General features: G+C 51.6%; 1 protein-coding gene and 1 long non-coding RNA gene across 2 annotated transcripts in view; one reads left to right on the top strand and one right to left on the bottom strand.

The window, feature by feature from the left end:
- The window catches only part of DPYSL5 (dihydropyrimidinase-like 5), a 58,700-nt gene extending 48,217 nt beyond the window's left edge, over positions 1 to 10,483 (top strand). Inside the window, exons 8-13 of the mRNA XM_014546645.1 lie at positions 35 to 191; positions 1,493 to 1,634; positions 3,041 to 3,176; positions 4,657 to 4,871; positions 5,923 to 6,091; positions 7,577 to 10,483. Coding sequence (XP_014402131.1) covers positions 35 to 191; positions 1,493 to 1,634; positions 3,041 to 3,176; positions 4,657 to 4,871; positions 5,923 to 6,091; positions 7,577 to 7,662 — 905 coding nt within the window. The 3' untranslated portion in view covers positions 7,663 to 10,483. The remainder of the gene's footprint in view (positions 1 to 34; positions 192 to 1,492; positions 1,635 to 3,040; positions 3,177 to 4,656; positions 4,872 to 5,922; positions 6,092 to 7,576) is intronic.
- Positions 10,448 to 19,042, bottom strand: part of LOC106727601 — a 9,406-nt gene continuing 811 nt past the window's right edge. Inside the window, exon 2 of the long non-coding RNA XR_001363831.1 lies at positions 10,448 to 10,703. This is a non-coding gene — a long non-coding RNA (uncharacterized LOC106727601). The remainder of the gene's footprint in view (positions 10,704 to 19,042) is intronic.

The following is a 19,042-nucleotide window of genomic DNA, read 5'->3' as shown; positions in this document are numbered from 1 at the left end:
CCTGGTTATGGCTTGACCCTTCTCCTTCTTCCAGGGAGGGTGGTGCTGGCCGAGACCACCACTGCGCATGCCACGCTGACAGGCCTGCACTACTACCACCAGGACTGGTCCCATGCTGCCGCCTACGTCACAGTGCCTCCCCTGAGGCTAGACACCAACACCTCCACCTACCTCATGAGCCTGCTGGCCAAGTAAGACCTGTTAGCCGGACCCTCGCAGCCCCATCTCATGTCTTTGACTCAGTGCCATTCCAGGAATCTGTAGGTCCTTAAGGTGATGGCGTAGTGGCCCCAGGTCTGACCTAGTTTGATTGCATTGTGCTCAAAGGATGGTTTTGCTTTTGTGACCTTCTCCAGAGCTAAGTCATCCATCTCCCTGTGGATCTGGCCGAGGGTATCAGTCATTTGGCAAGAGCTGTGACTGATGAGCCCCCAGACCCCAGCGGAGAAAGCCCTCTATGCACCCGACCCGGAACGGCTGAGAGCCTTAAGCATATGCCTCCTCACAGGGAAATAACTTTTCTCTGCCCCCAGAATCCCCTTCTTAAGCGGGCATCTTAGAGGGTCCACGTGCACAAAGCTGTGGTGTCTCCCACAAGTAAAATGAGGCTCTCGGGTCCCCAGTGTGTGGTCCCGGCAGTTGTCCCCTCTCCCACGTGACCCCCATGCTCCATTCAGGCCCCTCCCTGCCCGCCTAGGATGTTTCCCCTGAGGTCGCCCTGGCCTGGGTGACATAGGCATTCTCTCTCCTCTGCCCTCACCATCTCTGAGGCCTGCAGAGATCTCTGAACAAGGGCCAGCTCTCTGCCTCCCTCAGGATGACAGCTTGCCACCATATGTACTCTCTCGCTGTCGTCTCTGCCCCGAGTTCTCAGCTGGCTCAGGAGGAGATGGCCATGGATGGCAGTGATGGTGAACCAGTTGACTTGCCTGCCATTGCTGGCTTATTAAGACAACCTGATCTTCTGTCTTGTCCCCTTTTTCTCCTCTGAGCCATCAGAGCCCCCACATCCAGGGAAGGCTATGGCTTGAGTTCTTTGTGAGGCTGGATGTTGAACTTGTGTGCTCTACCAAGCACATGCTTGTGGCCAGCAGGGACTGGTGGGGGTTGAGGAAGGAGATGAGAGGGGGTTTGCATATGGTGCCATGGTAGTAAAACTGCCTCCACCCTCTACTTCAGCTAAACTCTTACGTGTCATTTTTCTCCTCCCACTATCTTAACTCTTAAAAGTCAGCACCCCAGAGACTCTCGATGTCTCCTGTGACCATGATGGTCTGCCACACTCAGCACCTATTCCCATTCTGCAGATGAGTAAACTGAGGTTCTCACAGTTTAAGTAACTCGTCAGAGGTCAGACAGCTACTGAGTAGCAGAGCTGAGACTGAAAGCAGCTTTGCCTGGTTCTTAAGCAACACTTTTCCCTGCACATGTCACCACCCTCTGGGACCCTGGCCCCCTTCCCTTTATTGGTCACGTCTTTCTCTCTGCCCAGTGATACTCTGAACATTGTGGCATCAGACCACCGGCCTTTCACCACAAAGCAGAAGGCTATGGGCAAGGAGGACTTCACCAAGATCCCGCATGGAGTGAGCGGCGTGCAGGACCGCATGAGCGTCATCTGGGAGAGAGGCGTGGTAGGTTCTTGGGGGGCCCTTCCCCACTCTGGTCTAAGTAGGAGTTTCACCCTGAGGAGGGCCGGATCAACCACAGCTCCTGTTCCACTCAAAAACAGAACCAAACAGATTTTTTTTTCCTGATCAGAAAGGTAGTAGCCTAGTATAGAAATTTGAAAAATACAGAAGAGTATTAGAAAAAAATGTCTCCCATAATTCTACACCAAGAAATTAAACTTAATATTTTAGCATGTTTCCTCCTGGTTCTATGATGTACTGTACATTATTTTAATAATTAGATTCATTCCTTGTTTTTCATAGAACATATCTTGAGTGTGTTCCTATATCTGTAAAAGTTCTTTAAAGACATCTTTTTTCATGGCTAAATGTTTTCTCCAGTGGAAGTACCATACTTCAGCTCATCCTTTCTTGATGTTTGAAACTTCCGGCTGTTTCAGGTTCTTGCACTGAAAAATGGGGCTGCAGAGAACCCCTTGTTCATGAGTGTGTGTCCGCATTGCTAGTGATTCCCTAGAAGAGGATTTCTGGGCCAAGGGATGTGAGCGTGTTAAGGCTCTTGGTATATTTTGTTCAGTTACTTTTCCATAAAGAGAGGGACTGGGACTTGTTAGAAGACCACCTAACGGATCTGCCCGTGAAGAATGTGTGTGATTGGTCTTGCCCTATCACAGACTAGAATCAGTGATGGCGAACCTTTTGAGCTCGGCGTGTCAGCATTTTGAAAAACCCTAACTTCACTCTGGTGCCGTGTCACATATAGAAATGTTTTGATATTTGCAACCATAGTAAAACAAAGACTTATATTTTTGATATTTATTTTATATATTTAAATGCCATTTAACAAAGAAAAATCAACCAAAAAAATGAGTTCGCGTGTCACCTCTGACATGCATGTCATAGGCTCGCCATCACGGGACTAGATGCAGGAGAGTCTGAGCCCCAGGAGGTCTGGCGTCCTCAAGACTAAGCGCCAGCTCAGGGAGGACCCAGGACTCGGGAATCTTCTTTGAAGAGAGTCCGTGGTGCTGTCCTGGGTGGGTAGGTGGGGTAAGAAGATGCTTGTCCGGAGCCCAGAACACATGACCCTCTGTGGATGAGGGAGGCTCCTGACTCGTCCCTGGTGGGCCCCCGAGCAGAGCTGGGTTTACAATCAGGGGGTAGATTTCCACCAGGGACGCAGCCGCTTGGAACAAGGGCCCACTCACTGATGCCGGATGAAGGAGAGAGAAGTGAGCGAGTGCCTGGAACCCAGCCGAGCCGGTTGGTCACCTGCAATGGTGCCCGTGGTGTTGTCCGCCTCAGCACCATTGTTCTGACCGACTCGAAGGCCACAGGCCAGAGCCAGGGGTGCCTGGGGTGGGAGGCGCACCCAGGCCGGGTCCACTTGACATTCTGCAATGTTCCAGGTCGGAGGAAAGATGGATGAGAACCGCTTTGTGGCCGTCACCAGCTCCAACGCGGCGAAGATCCTCAACCTGTATCCCCGCAAGGGCCGCATCATCCCGGGAGCCGATGCCGACGTGGTGGTGTGGGACCCGAGGGGGGTGCCTGGGGGCTTAAGGAGCTTGTGTTACAGAATTCCAAAAGCAGAGCCTCTCTGCACTCCTAGCACAGAGGAGTGTGACCCAGGGCGTGTTCAATGTAATGACTATTTGAGGGCCTCCCGTGGTCTGGCCCTGGGAGCACAGCAGTGACCAGCTCCGCCTGACAGTGTTTCCAAGCGGCTGCCCATCCGTTATCTCATTTGATTTGAGTCGCAGCCCCGAGAAGCACTCACGCCTGGGGTTCTTATTTCCTTCCCATTGACCAGAGTGTAGAGGGAGCCCCACACCCTGTAGCCAGTACGTGGCTGACCAGACAGACGGCCTAGCCCTCCAGCCCAGGCTCCTCCATCCTCTGCGCCTCTCGCTGCGGGCGGTTCCTTGAGCGCACAGCGCTGGCACCCGCGGCGTTAGGGAGCGCACGTTGAATGAGTGAATGAAGTGTGCCAGGAGTGACCAGCAGGATGTAGGGCATCACTTTCACTTGAAGATTTGGGCAGATGGGAATCGTGTTTTTAATATTACATTTCATTCAGTCATCAAATACAGGGGTGGCAAAAGTAGGTTAATAATAATAAGTAATGCAATGATAAATAAATTAATAATAATAGAACTCTGTGTTCTATTATTGCCTACCCTTGTCCACCCCTGAATTTATTAAGTACTGTTGTTTGGCGGGCACTCTTCTAGGTGCACAAGCTAGCAGTGGGCAGGGTAGACAGAAATGTGTGGGAAGTTGAAAATGAAAGAAAGCCCACAGAGGGTCCCCACACTGCCCTCCGTCAGGGCCTCGAGAAGCCCTGTTCTGCATCCTGGCGCCAGGGGCTGGTCCCTGTCCCTGTGATGGGTTGGCTGTTGGTGGAAAGATACCTAGAGTTTAACCCCGTGTACGAGTGTGCAAGGGCTGCTTTAAAACATACCGCAGTTGGGGGCTCACACAGCAGAAATCTGTTTCCTCACAGTTCTGGGAGCTAGAAGTCAGATCGAGGTGTCGGCAGGGTGGATGCATCCTGCGGCCTCTCTCCTTGGCTTGCAGATGGCCGTCTTCTCCCTCCTCACGTGGTGTTTCCTCTGTGTGTCCCTCCTGGTGTCTCAATTTTATTTTCGTATAAGGACACCAGTCATGTTGGACTAGGGTCTACCCATATGACCTCATTTTAATTAGATGTTTAAAGGCCAAATACAGCTACATTCTGAGGTACTGGGTGTTAGGACTTCAACATATAAATTCGGGGAACACAACTCAGCCCATAACCACCAGCCTTTGGGGATATCTTCCCATCACACTGAGCATCACGCCTTCCTTCTCAGCATCACCCCTTCCCACTGAGTATCACCCCTTCCCTCTGAGCATCACCCCTTCCCTCTGAGCACCACCCCTTCCCTCTGACCATCACCCCTTCCCTCTGAGCACCTTCCGTTCCCATTGAGCTATGGCATCTTTGCCTCTCCTCAGAGCTCCCTCTTCCACCGCTTCTTCCCCACCAGGACCATCTCAGCCAGCACCCAGGTGCAGGGAGGAGACTTCAACCTGTACGAGAACATGCGCTGCCATGGCGTGCCGCTGGTCACCATCAGCCGGGGGCGGGTGGTGTATGAGAACGGTGTCTTCATGTGCGCTGAGGGCACCGGCAAGTTCTGTCCCCTGAGGTCCTTCCCAGACACTGTCTACAAGAAGCTGGTCCAGAGAGAAAAGGTAAGATGCGGGATGGGGAAGAAGATGCGTGGGAAGAGGTTGAAAGCCCGTTAGGGGCATCTCATATGATGGTTTTAAATCTCAAAGGTGTTCTCACTCTATTTTCCCACCGAGTCCTATCGCCGGGAGTGGTCACTTTGGGAACAAGAACCGTAGGGAAGAAGCGCCTGTAGCGGAGTAGAATGTATTGGAAGGGCCCCCCATGCCCCTGGAGCTGAGGGAACACTATGAGCTGCTCGCAGCTGAGCCGACCGCTGGTCCTGGGAAGGTTCTCGCTGTCCTTCAGGGAAGGGTTCCCTGTCTTGGCCTGGAGCTGCTCTTTCTTTTCTTTTTTTAAAATATACTTTTATTGATTTCAGAGAGGAAAGGAGAGGGAGAGATAGGAAACATCAATGATGAGAGAGAATTATTGATCCGCTGCCTCCTGCACGCCCCCTACTGGAGATCAAGCCTGCAACCCAGGCATGTGCCCTTGACCGGAATTGAACCCAGGACCCTTCAGTCCGCAGGCCAGTGCTCTATCCACTGAGCCAAACCAGCTAGGGCCTGGAGCTGCTCTTTCTCAGACACCTCCGCTTCCCTTGTGATTGCAGTAGGCTGGGTGGGCTTTGCTGGGTCTGGGCCCCCCAACACTTAAGTGGTCGGGCCAGGTCTGGAGAAGTTCCTGGCCTCTTGGTAACCCGGCAAGTGAGGGGAATGCCATTGCTCCAGGGGAGGGGTGCTCTACAAGGCTAATTATCTCAAGTTTACCTGCTTCCTGGGAAAAGATCCCACCAATATTGAGGGCGAGCCAGTGGGCATCTCCTCTACACACACACACATGCATGTACACACACATGTGCACGGGTGCACACACATGCACTATTTAGAAGGCACAAGAAAATAATTCTCCACCCCTTGTGCTCAAGGCAACGCAAGCCTTTGTGGCAGTCATTTGGTTCCTAAGCAGAACGGCAGCATCTGGAGGCCCGGCCGCCATCGGGGAGGCTCTGGTGGTGGTGTCTGGGCTCTGATGGTGTCTTTTCCCTTCTCCTCCTCCTCCCTTCACTAGACCTTGAAGGTTAAGGGAGTGGACCGCACTCCCTACCTGGGGGATGTAGCTGTCGTTGTGCATCCTGGGAAAAAAGAGATGGGAACGCCGCTCGCAGACACTCCTACCCGGCCCGTTACCCGACACGGGGGCATGAGGGACCTTCACGAATCCAGCTTCAGCCTCTCTGGTAAGAGCAAGGGCCACTGGGACTGGCACCTGCGTCTCCACCGCAGTGGGTGGTGGGAGGAGGCCGAGGGGCAGGTGGGATGTGTGCTGCTTTCCCCTCATCTTCCCTCCCTCCCCATGGCATGTCCAGTGATGAGCGCTGGGTCCACTGCCGCGTAAGTGGCAACCGTCAAGGGAGAGCAACGGAGGAGGCCGAGGGGCAGGTGGGATGTGTGCTGCTTTCCCCTCATCTTCCCTCCCTCCCCTATGGCATGTCCAGTGATGAGCGCTGGGTCCACTGCCGTCAAGGGAGAGCAAGCAGAGGCGCGCGGTGCTGGTCCTGCAGGCAGCTTTGCCGACAGCACTGGGAAGAACCTTCCTGAACAGCCTTCAGGACTAGCCCCGTGCAGGCCTAGCATCCGCTCTGCAGGTGCTGTGCTGGGCCCGGAACAGCGAGAGGAGCAAGATCCCTCCTCACAGGGCGTGGCTTTTGCTGGTGGGGGGCGGGGGGGGGCATGAGACCTGCACACAGACCCCCTAACCTGAGAGGCAGAGGGCTAAACCAGAGGGACCCCTGTGCCCAGCTGTGTGCTGGGGGCAGCTCCGGGCAGAAGTCACGTGGTTCCTGTTTGAGGACTGGTAGCCTATGGGGAAGTGTCCTCTCCACCACTCCCCTTCCTCTCATTACCAAGGTAACTGCTCCCTAAGCCTGAGGGCCACTGCCACTCCCACCAGGGACAGGACACGTGTGCAAAGAGTCAGAAAGGGATCCGTGGGATGGAGTGTCCATGGGCACCCAACCTTGCCAATCCAGAGGTGTGGATTCCCATGGCTGCCTGGGCATGGCCCCCAGAGCCATGGGCCCCACTGGCCTTTGGCATCATCTGCTCCCACCCACACCTTGGGGCAGAGCCAACACTGGGCAGAACCCTCAGACTCAGCCAACATTGAGCAGCCTCCCACCTTCCCTCTGCCCCCAACCGAATCTGTTCTCATCAGACAGCCGAAGACTGTCCCACTGCCCCCTGGGGCACCGGGCCTCCTGTTCTAACTAAGTCTTGGTATTTCAAAATGTGGAGTCCCACTGCCCCCTGGGGCACCGGGCCTCCTGTTCTAAGTCTTGGTATTTCAAAATGGGGAGCCTTCAGGGTGTGGTTCTTTGTTTTTCCCTTTTTTCTCTCTCACTCGTTAACGGGTTCCCCGCAAGAGACCACATGTCCAGGCTTGGGAGCAGTGAAGGTGGCATAGCAGGGCAGTTTAATCGTGGAGATTCTGAATGAGGAAGACCTGGTTCGAACCCAGGCTCTGCCACTTACACCCTGTGTAACAGAGAGCAAGTGACTAACTTCCCTGAGCCCGTGTCCATGTCTGTAAGATGGGATGGAGTTGTGAGGATTCAGGTAGATCATGCGCACGGAGGGCCTACCAGCTCCATCAGGAGAGGCGGCCATGCTTTTATGGACCCGGACAAGAGCAGCCCACTCACCCTCTGCTTCCTTCCCTGCAGGTTCTCAGATCGATGACCATGTTCCAAAGCGAGCTTCTGCTCGGATCCTCGCTCCCCCCGGAGGCAGGTCGAGTGGCATTTGGTAAAGGCACCGCCCAGCCCCCCCAAGTGAGGATGCACCGCTGCCACCAGCCCGCACACCCTCCCGCACAGCTGCAAGGGCAGGAGAGGCTGGGCTGGGCAGCTCACCACCTGAGGGGCCGCCGGACCCGGAGCCCTCCCCATGTCTGACACGTGACTCACTGTGCTTCGAGCCGACCCAGCAGGCCCTATGAGATGTGTCCCTCCTGCTGCAGTCTTTTCCTGCCCTGGCCTGTGGGGCCCAGGAAGCCCACACTATGCACAGAGCCCACCGCATAGCCTGGCCAGCCCCTCCCCTCCCACCTCCGCGTGCTGGCTTCAGGAAAGCCCAGGCTCTAGTGCCCTGCCCCTGGCTGACCCGCCAGTCGTCCAGAGCACTTTAGCAGATGTGTTTAAAAGGACTCCCTTCCCCATCCCCTTAGGCCCCGTGGTCACCTTTCTCAAGTTAGACAGGTGTTAGCTGCCCAGCTGTGCACAGAATGTCCCGTTTCTCCTGACTCAGCTCCGGCCCTGTGTGGATGCAGTTGGGACATCCTGGGTGTGGGTGTTGTTGGGACACTCTGTACCCTTAACCAGCTTCCTCTCCCCACCCCGCCCTCTGGGAGTCATGCCCAGAAGGGCTAGCTGGGCGGGGCGCAAGCCTGGTGCCAGGCGCGTGTACATGATTTTGTTTTGCACGTTTGGTTTGCGCAGTGGTTTGGTTTGACTTGTTCGTGCATCCTGTGAAAAATAACGGTGCTTTGTGTCATAGCATAGCATAGAAACAGGGGTAGATGTGGACCTTAGGAGATGCTGCACTCGACACCAACCAGACAGCCCAGGGCATGGGGGTGGGGGAGGGTGCTAGACTTCAGGCCCTCTCCCCCCCATGGAGTCCTCCAGGCTGCACAGGCCCCATCCCAGGCCCTGTTCCCATCGCCTCTCCGCCTGGTCTAGTTCCCTACATTCTGAGAGGATGTTCAGGATGCTGACCCTGGAGACCTTTGGAGAACAAGAAGGCCTTTCCCGTCTCTCAAACACCCAGCTTCCTGTAAACTGCCCTGCTGTACAAGACCTGGCTGCTCCTCCTGTGTGATTGGCAAGAGGCCTGATGTCTGCTAAGAGGGGGGGAGCAGGACTAGGGCGTGGCTAGCTAGGTGCAGGGAAGGAGGCCAGGCCAGCAGAACCTGACTGTAGAGCCCGCATTGCTGTGCTCTAGTCCCCTGTGGACAGCACCGTGCCCTCACCTGCTGTGGCCTCCATCATCTCCCATATCCAGTGGGGCCCTCCCTGCCTCCAAAGCTCCAGGAGGTTTCCATGGAAACCCCTGAGGCTGGTGATCTCCCAGCTGCCTGCCCTTGTGAAGCCTTGTCCTCCCCTCCGGGAAGTGATTTCATGTTGCACATTCAGTTTGAGCGCCCCAGGCTGCGCGAGGCTCCTGGACTCGGGCTAGCGGTCACACCCAGTACATCGTGCTGTTCATGTTTCAAAGCACTTCCATATCCGAGCTCTCAAATGCTTCTCACCACAGGGCATGTATGACTCTCTCCATTTCAAAGATGAGGCCCAGAAAGTTGAGGCCTTCTGACCTCAACTGTCCATGACTGCCCTTAAGGAATTGGCTGCCTCCCCCAGCTGTGGAAAGGAAGAGTGGGGTGAGGTTCCTTGTAGATCCCACGGAGTCTAACCAGTCAGAAGACTCGCTGGTAGGCATTTTGCTTTGTTTTGCACAGGTAGGTAGGTTTTTGTCGTAAACAAACTGATGCATATTCCCCGGATGAGCCAGGACTCCTTACAGGTCGGGGTTTGGCCACGTGGTTTGAGCTGTCTCCACATCTACATTTGTCCCTTCGTGCTCATCTTCCTCACTCAGGGGCTGATAGGACAGAGACCGTAACCCAGGGAACAGAGGCAGCAAAGGCACTGGTGGAGGGAGGCAGCCATGGGCACAGGAGTAGGGAGGGCTCTGGGCCTGGGGGGCCATGGCACTGACCCCTTGGTAGAGTGCACATCGTCTTTATCTCTCCAGCCCTTGCTGGGTCACGGGCCTTGGGCAGATGCCAAAGAGCCAAGCAGGGGCGGCGGCCCATGGGCAGAGGATCCCTGCTCCGGCTAGGAAAGCTTTACCTTCTCTGAGTGCCTCCGCCTGAGCGATGCGTGGCCCGGGGCTCTGGGAGGCCACGTCTTCACGTGGTCCACCATAGGCCTCCGCTTCATCCACCCTGATCCTTACAGAGACCCCACCCTTGCCCAGGAGCTTCTAGATGGAAATCAGAAGGAGGTTCAAGGAACCAAATCAATGGTCAGCCCCCACCGCCCGCTCCTTGCCCCTGTGCAGGGCTCCAGCCGGCTCCATCACCAACCCCACTGGCTCCTGGTTGCACTGAATGCAGCTCTCAAACTGGTCTTGTACTTGCTGAATAAATACTGTTGTTCTTGCCTTAGCTGCTCTCTAGGTTTGTGGGGTTAAGTTGCAGAAAATTGTGCTACTGTGTGTGCGTGTGTGTGAGTGTGTAGTGCTAGGAGTCCACAGTAGGTCTCTGTCAAGCCAATGCCGTCATGAGGGCTTTTCCAGTACCGACCCAGAAACCACAGAACCACACAGAAACCCAAACCCCCTCCAGCTGCCCAGGCGGCAGGCACAGCCCGGGGTCGGGATGGAGCCTCCGGCACCCCAGCACCCGGGTGACTGACTCCCCCACTCCTCTGTAAAAGTCATGGTGCTAAGATTGTGTCAACCCCAAAACAACACATGGTCCTGTGCTTCGACCACCCATTGGAGGCAGAAACAAGACAGCCCGACACATTGTGTTCTGGTGCAGGTTTGTATTAAACTGTAGCTACTTCTCACGTGGTCTCAGTTGTGTTTCTTCAGAGGAGAGGGGGCCTTGGCAGGGGACCGCTCCTGCAGTGGCCGAGGCAAAGCTCACGGGGCTGAGGAGACTCGGCGTTGGCTTTGCACTCGTGCTGGCAGGTGGCAGCTTCCTGGGGGGCCTGAGCAGAGTCTGCAGATGCAGAAAAGTTGAGATGGGAGCCGCAGTGACCCCGCAGCTGTCCGTTCTGACTCCTGGTGGGAACAAGACCAAGGTTCATGGCACCAGATTTCCCAGGACAAGGTTGCTGAGTTCTCTGAAACTAGGACAATCAGGGGGAAGCATCTATACTAATAATAGCCTAGGTGGTCGTCACACCATCACAGTCCCACAATCCATCACCAAGAGGCTGCGGGCGCACACGGGTGGGTGGGGACTTGATGCTGCGTGCACAGCACAGAGGCAGGCCCCGGCAGCTGCTCCACGCGCCCCAGCTCCGGCCTACCTCTTTGGGGCAATCCATCGAGGAGCCCTGGTGGGTGCGCGGGGCCTACCTCTTTGGGGCGATCAATCGTGTGATTCCCACACTGTGAGAGGGCACAGGTCAGGCTGGGGACACCCCCCCCCAGTGCACAAATTTTGTGAACCGGGCCTCTAGTTAGATATAAAAGAGGGGAACGGGCTTTCCTACCTCCCTTTCGTCACCTGTTCTCTTGGCTACCATTTTGGAAACCCTCTTCACGCAGTGGAACCCTTAGCTGATGGGACTATGGCCCAATCACACGGCAAAAGGTTGCCCCGAGGCCAGTATGTCTGAGGACCTTCAGAACCTCACCCTTGGATTGGCCCACTGTCCCCGCAAACCCCATCGCCTGCATCAAGACTCCTCAGCCTTCTCTCCGGGTCTCAGCGGAGGAATGATCCACTCGGTTTTCCACTACAGAGTGCGTGAAATTGTCGACTCCAGTACTAAGGAGTCACGTGTACTTATTTCTGAGCCCCCAAAGACAAAACCCTAATGAGGGGGTTTTAGGTCCGGTGGGGAAATGGTTGGCAGCAGGGGAACTTCCCCAGCGCTCACCAAATCAGCAACCCTCCTGCAAGTAAGGCAGCCTGGGACCAAGAGCAATGCCTGGCGCCCCGCAGCCAGGGCACAGCACTTGGTTATAAGGGAAGGAGCTGTGAGCACAGCTCCCGTGCGGGGTCTGAGCCAGGTGGAGACACCATGACATGGTTTGCAGGATGCTGAGTCCCTGGGATGGTACTGGGCCAAAGTGTCTGTGTTACCCTCTTTTCCCATAACGTGGGGGCACACAGAATTTTATTAACTGCCAAAAATCCATTGTGCTTGGATGAAAAATGACATGACCACACCTTTGGCAGGTTTCGGGCGGTTTAAAGAGAAAAATAAAGGTACCCAGGAAGACACTGGATGCCTTTGTATGCATGTAGTCATGGAGAAATAAAAGACCACAGACAGTGAAATAAGGCTTGGCCAATTATAATAATCTGCATTTGGGAAAATCTGAACATTGGACAACACAGAACAACTACTGTATCCTTTTATGGTATCTACTTGGGATACTATAAAGGAGGAAAGGCCTTTTAAAATGAGGCAAGGGATTAAAAAATCACAAAGATCAATAAAAGCAGCCCAGCCTCAATGGCTCAGTGGTTGAGCGTTGACCTATGAACCAGGAGGTCACGGTTCCATTCCTGGTCAGGGCACATGCCTGGGTCGTGGGCTCAATCCCCAGTGTGGGGCGTGCAGGAGGCAGCCGATCAATGATTCTCTCTCATCATTGATGTTTCTATCTCTCTCCCTCTCCCTTCCTCTCTGAAATCGATATATATATATATATATTTCCCATTCTGTATGTAAGGAGTTTGGAAGTCTCTACTCTATCCTAACAATAAGCAAAAAACTGAACAGACTGAAAAATCAACAATGATCTTGGATTCATAAGAGAGGAGGGAGGACACAGGGTGAACCACTGTCCCCGAGATTAGAGAGAGGCAGATAAAGCTGAGGGGGCACATCTGCTGATTTTAAAAGCTGCTACGAAGCAACAGTAATCAAGACAGTGCTATGTAGTACTGGCTTAAGGGTTGACATTTAGATCAATTGAATAGAATTGAAAGTCCATTTAAAAAAATGAAGTGTCTATGGTCAACTTAAGTTTTACCAAGATGCCAAGATGATTTAATGGGTAAAAAGAATGTTTTCAACAAATGCTGTTTGGACAACTAGATATCTCCATGCAAAAGAATGAAATTGGAACTTTACCTCATGCCATATATAAAAATTAACTCAAAATGGAGCAAAGACTTACCTGTGAGAGCTAACGGCTATAAAACTCTTAGGAAAAAAACATAGCGGTAAATCTTCATGACCTTGGATTTGGCAATGAATTCATAGATATAACAGAAAAAGCATGTACAACAACAACAAAGTAGATCAATTTGACTTCATCAAAATTTAAAACAGTTTGTGCTTCAAAGGACACTATCAAGAAAGTGAAGTGACAACCCACAAAATGGGGGGGGGGGTGGAATTTGCAAATTATAGGTCTAATAAGGGATTTGTATCTGGAATATATAAACCACTCTTATGACTCAATAATAAAAAGATAAATAACTCCATTAAAAATGGGCAAAAGATCTGAATAGACTTTTCTCCAACGAAGATGTGCAAATAGCCAATGAGTCCATGAAAGAAGCTCATCAGAACCACAATGAGATTTCACTTCGCACCCACGAGGATAGTTACCATGGAAAAGACAGATAAGAATGAGTGTTAGGAAGGACGCGGGGAATTGAACCCCCAGGCACTGCTGGTGGGAATGTAAAATGGGGCAGCCACCTGCAAGGCCTGGGACCTGCAAGGAACAGCTGGCGACGCAGAGGATCTTGGGAGAGGGAAGCCCTGAGCAATGACGGCCTTTGGAGAGCGAGTGCCTTCAGGTCCCGGGTGGCCAGAACCGCAGCTGTAAACTGAACGTTCCGGGGCGGTGTGTCGTCCCTTCCTCCTCTTCTACTCTGTCCCTTCCTTGTTTGGCTTTTCTTTGCTCCCCAGAATCCTGGGTCCCTGAGATGGCCCCTGACCAGAGTACTACCCATAAGAGCCTCCAGGTGGCGCTGTTGGCCCATCAGTGGCTACTGCCTTGGTTTAAAGATGCGAAGCTGATTAAATTAGGTGAACAGGTAAGGCCCAAGAAAGACAGATCTGTCTAGGTTACCATGGCTTCAACCCCAGCCCCCAGAGCAGCTCAGGGTCAGGTCAGCCTGGAGCGTGACTGAGGGCCGTAGCCGCCTTTCTCCTTCCAGGAGAACCCCTGGGGAAGTCGTCCCTTAGGAGAGGCCAATCTCAGGGGTTAGGTTAAGGTTGTCAAATTTACCAAATAAAAATACAGGATGCTCTATTAAACTTGAACTTCAGATAACAAATAATTTTTTAGTATTTTTAGTGTAGTTATGTCTTAAATAGTGTCTGTGTCGTACTTATACTAAAAATTATTCGCTGATTATCTGAAATTTAACTCAGCATCTTGTATTGATCTGGAAACTCTAATTTAGTTTACTTGTATGAGTTTTCCACCTTCCATTTAATGTATGCTGCTGGGATATCTGCCAGGCCTGTGTTAGATGGCACAAAAATGAATCAAGTGCAGCTCCTGCATGTACAGATTTGGGGAAAAGAAACACTGACAGGTAATTATTGTACAGAAAGTATAGGAAGCCTGGGGTGATGGAAGAAGTTTACAGTTTTGTGTTGGCTTTAGGTTCAAACCCTGCTTCTGATGTTCACTAGCTGTGTGATCTTATACAAGTGAGTTAACCTCTCGGGGTATCTGCTTTTTATTGTGAAAATGGACATGAGCCCTGCTGGTGTGGCTTAGCGGTTGAGTATCGACCTATGAATCAGGAGGTCCCAGTTCAATTCCTGGTCAGGGCAGGTGCCCAGGTTCCGGGCTCGATCCCCAATAGGGGCATGCAGGAGGCAGCTAATCAATTAGTCTTCTCATCATTGATGTTTCTATCTCTCTCTCCCTCTCCCTTCCTCTCTGAAGTCAATAAAAACATTTTTTTAATGGAAATGATACCAACCTCAGGAGATGACCAGGGAGGTTATAGGAAATGGTATGCATTTCAAGCCTGGCTGTCAGTAGGAGCCGAATAAATGCTAGTTTCCCCTTTATAAATGAGGAATACTGTGAGAGACAGGCAACTAAAAGTGTCACGGGAAGGTCTGTGCACAGAATATAAAACCTCACTTTTAAAATAAAATGTACTAACTGATACGGTTCATTGAATGCCCACAGCATGAGAGTGCTATCCTAAGCACCTGATAAACATGACCCCATTTCATCCTTACATTAACCTCTGAAGTTTTTACTATTATTAAGAAACAGAGTTCAATAGCATGCCACAGCTAGTGAGTGACAAATGTAGGATTTCAACTCAAGTCCCTCACCCATGCTCCTAACGTCTGTCTGATGCTTCCTTTGCATGAATTGGCCTTGATGCTTGAGTTGGTGGTCACTAGGAAGAGAGGCACGATGGATGCCCCCTAGCAACAGGAATAACTGATAGGGATGCAAAAGCTGGAAGAGTCCTGGGACCTGAGGCCACCTCTAACCCATCCAAGTTAATCCAAGCCTTTCCCACCCACCTCATTGTCGTGGTGTGTGTTTCCCACAACAAGTAGGGTAATGTCTTACCATCTAAGCCACTGGTCTAGAGTTGCTGTTCATTCTGGACACAGTAGGTCATAAATTTTCACAGGAGCTTTGTCTTAAGACCTTTGCAATTCTAAAGTTGCATATTTGCTCCTATATAATGTAACAGGGTATAACTGAGAAGGGTCCTCTTGACCCTAATGAGAGTTTCTGTTATTATTGATAGTTACCATTTATTGGGTATTTGCTGTGTATCGTGCACTGCTAGGCATTTTTCATATATTATCTCATTTAACCATCACAGCACATGAGAAAAACCAAGGCCCAAGGTCACATAGCCAGGAAGTACTGGACCCAGTGCTAGGGTGGCTGCCGCAGGGCAGAGGGTTGGGTTCACGCTCTAGATAAGGACTCATCTGCTACAAGTTGTGTGATTAAAATTCATTCCTCGGCAAAATTACGTATTGCCTACACGAGTCCTTGAAAACTTTAAAACCATGTCAAGGGTTTCCTCTATGTAGGAATCAGTCCTATTTGAGTGCCCTGTTCCACTTTCAGCTGCTTTCAAATGAATAATGAACACTGTTGGTAGCAATTACCGGCATCACTGCTCCTCCCTGCCTCCACCTCACACCCAGGCAGGACCGCCCTGCCTGTTCCAATCTAAAATCGAACCCCCTCCAGCCAGAGTTCACCCACTTTCTTATACTCCCTCCACCACCTGGCTTCACCAGTGACCCTGGGGAAAGTGCAGAAAGGGCAGATTGTGTTTAACTTGCCTGGCTGTTCTTAGTCCCACGTGAGGTGCTGAGAATACAAAGGTAAATAAGATATACTCTTTGAGTGTGAGGACCTCTAGTGGAGAGAGATGTGAACAACATGGTGACACAAGACGATGGGAGACCGTGGTAAGGAAAGGAAGATACCTGGTACCAAAGAGAAGGTGTCAACTCTATGGGGGAGGTCCAAGACGATGTCACAGAGGAGATGACACTAAAGCTGGTCTTGCAGGAGTAGGAGTTGGCTCAATGAAGGGAAAGGAGAGACTCTAAGCAGGGTGAACCCCATCAGGCAGGCTCAGCGGCAAAACAGAACTGCTCGCTTGGCCAACTGCAGTGTTTGCTCTTTGTGGCTGACATATGATGGCGACAGGTAGCGAGGGAGTAGAGAATAAAATGAGATGGGAACCCTGAACATCTTCATTGTTTAAGGGCAGGTTTAGGGAGCAAGGGAGAACGAAAGAAAGAATGTCAAAGAATCAGGAGCGCCCTAACTGGTTTGGCTCAGTGGATAGAGCGTCGGCCTGAGGACTGAAGGGTCCCAGGTTCGATTCCGGTCAAGGGCATGTACCTTGGTTGTGGGCACATCCCCAGTGGGGGGTGTGCGGGAGGCAGCTGGTCGATGTTTCTCTCTCACCGATGTTTCTGACTCTCTATCCCTCTCCCTTCCTCTCTGTAAAAAAATCAATAAAATATATTTTTAAAAATCAGGAGGACCCATGGCTCCCTGGTGAATGGCCAATTCCAGGGCTGGGGCAAGGAAGGGCCAAGATGAGCCTGCAACATCTTGTGCTAGGAAGCAAGGAAATGTTCCGAGAATGATGGAGACAAATCCAAAGGACATGGGAGCTTGACGTTTCTTTCACCGGCCAAATCTGTGACAAATTGAGCCTCAAAACAAATCATCATAGAGAAGGATTATAACCAACTGGGGGAGAAAATCCATGTCAACACTGAAATAAATGAACGGCCGCGAGTCCAAGCTCTGAACTAGGACCTGGCAGCAATGTGGGCCTGGCTGGATTTTAGAATTGCTGCAAAACAGTAACGGCTGTGTGTGCCTTCTGTTTGTCTCCTTTCTGAAATGACGACGTCTGTAGCAGTTATCCTCTGTCTGTGCCACTAGTGTATGCTCGGTGCGTGTGGGGTGAATGCTGTGTCTCTCTACTCCACAGGTTTTCACGTCAAGAGGACTGGTACTCAAGGAGTTATATCCAAGGAACTGGACCTGAGGAGCCCTATCCACCCTGGTACCTGAGTTAGATGTGAGATCCTGGACTTCAAGGTGGTGCTATGATGGGATGACTTGGGGGTCTTGAGGAGAGGGGTGAGTGTATGTTGCATTGAGTGGGGTGTGAATTAGTGTCGTCAGAGGGTAGCGTGTGGCAGATCGTATTTTCCAAAGAGAATGTCAACAATATCTCCCAGCCACATGCTCTTATTATGTGACTTGGACATTCCTCCCATTGAAAGGTGGGGTCTATGTTCCCTCCCCTTGATATTGGGTAGACTTTTGCAATTTTTCTCAACCAATAGTATCTGGCAGACGTGATGTCAAAAGGGCTGGGTTAGAGATAATAGAATGGTGAGGTGCGAATGGTGAGGCAGGATTCATGGAGGAGGTCAGTACCCAATGAGGAAATTTACTTAGTAGAAACATTTGGGAGACTAGGTAGAGGGGAGGATTCAGGAAATTAATTTGAGTCTCAAATTAGATGACTAGAGTTTTGGCATTAAGATGGAGGGCTAAGGGAGTGAGTTATAATAGTAGTAGTAGTAGTAGTAGTAGTATTTAAAAGATTAAATACAGATAAAGATCATAAAGAAAATGTTTATTGAGACTCTGGGGTGGTTAGGTCAGAGAAAGTGAGGAAGAATGGGAAACTTTTATTTTTTACCTTTTGACCCCCTTCACCCACTTCTTTGGGGCCAAAGAAAATCTTTGAAGAATCTTTGAAGAAAATCTTTGTCCTCACTTGATTCAATTACATAAACACTTATTGGGGAACTCCACAATACGTTCCATTCTGTGCCTAGATGCTGAAGGGGCTGATAAGGCAGAATTCCTGCCCACAAGGGGCACAGAGTCTGGGGAAACAGACATGTAAACCAAGGACAATACTATAGAATGTGGGTACAGAGGTAACCTCAAGACATCCCTGGAAGTCAGGGCTGAGAATAGGAGAGCCAGAAGTCATCTGCACAAAGAACCAGAAAGGAGGTGAACAGAGTGGAGCCCTGGGCAGGGAACTGCAGGACAATACTATCAGTATGCATGGACAGGAAGAGGAGGGCTCTAGAACTGGAGAGATCCATAAGAGCAGACTTGGAAAAGGGGATTCCGGAACACCAATGAACATATCAAGGAGGGAGCTAGTTATGAGGAGGTAGAAGCTGAACCAGCTAGTGGGCAAGATGGAAAAGCAAGAATTGTTTACAAATGCATTGGGAAAGAACAGTAAGGTTAATAAAAGTTCAAGTAATATGTTGTGTATAGATGATTTTCTTAGCTCGATTTAGGAGTAAAGGTAGGACATGATAAGGAATGTTTAATGCAGGTAGAGGAAAATCGAATTTGGGGTTTGGAGTAAGAGGCTGTGATAGAAAGCCATAAACCAAGAGTGGAGATTAAAAACCTCGCTCTCGCGTTGTTGAAAGAGAAGAAAAACTCTCCACTTTTTGCTGTGCAGTAGCTGTGAGACACGTAAGAAACCGTCATCTGGCTGCTATGGAATCAGGTGTAAATGGTTGTTCCTTCTGTGATTAGACACACTGCGTGGAGGAATTGTTACCCTGTTGCTAAGGGAAAAGGAAGGGGCTGTTTCTGGTTGCTATGGTGACGAGGTGAGAGCGTTCCCTCGGTACCGCGGTAAATTTACGAGGCTGGGTCGTCTCCTTGTTGCTATGGCAATCTAGAGGGACTGTTCTCGCCGCCCCCCACCTCGCGCCGCCGTCGCCGCCGTTGCTAAGACAAGGTGGAAGCAGGGGCTGTCCTTCTCGTACCACCCGGTTGCCTAGGAGACGGCGGGTGCCCCGGCCCCGCCCCGCCCGGAGTGACAGCGTTGGCCGCATCGCGCCTGCGCAGTGCTCTCTTCCCCCCGCAGTCTCTGTGCGTTGACGCCGGAGACCTCGGCG

The sequence above is a fragment of the Myotis brandtii genome, unplaced genomic scaffold (genome assembly GCF_000412655.1).
Source record: "Myotis brandtii unplaced genomic scaffold, ASM41265v1 scaffold454, whole genome shotgun sequence".
Classification (NCBI taxonomy): Eukaryota; Metazoa; Chordata; class Mammalia; order Chiroptera; family Vespertilionidae; genus Myotis; species Myotis brandtii.
This window is presented reverse-complemented; position numbering and strand designations above follow the sequence as displayed.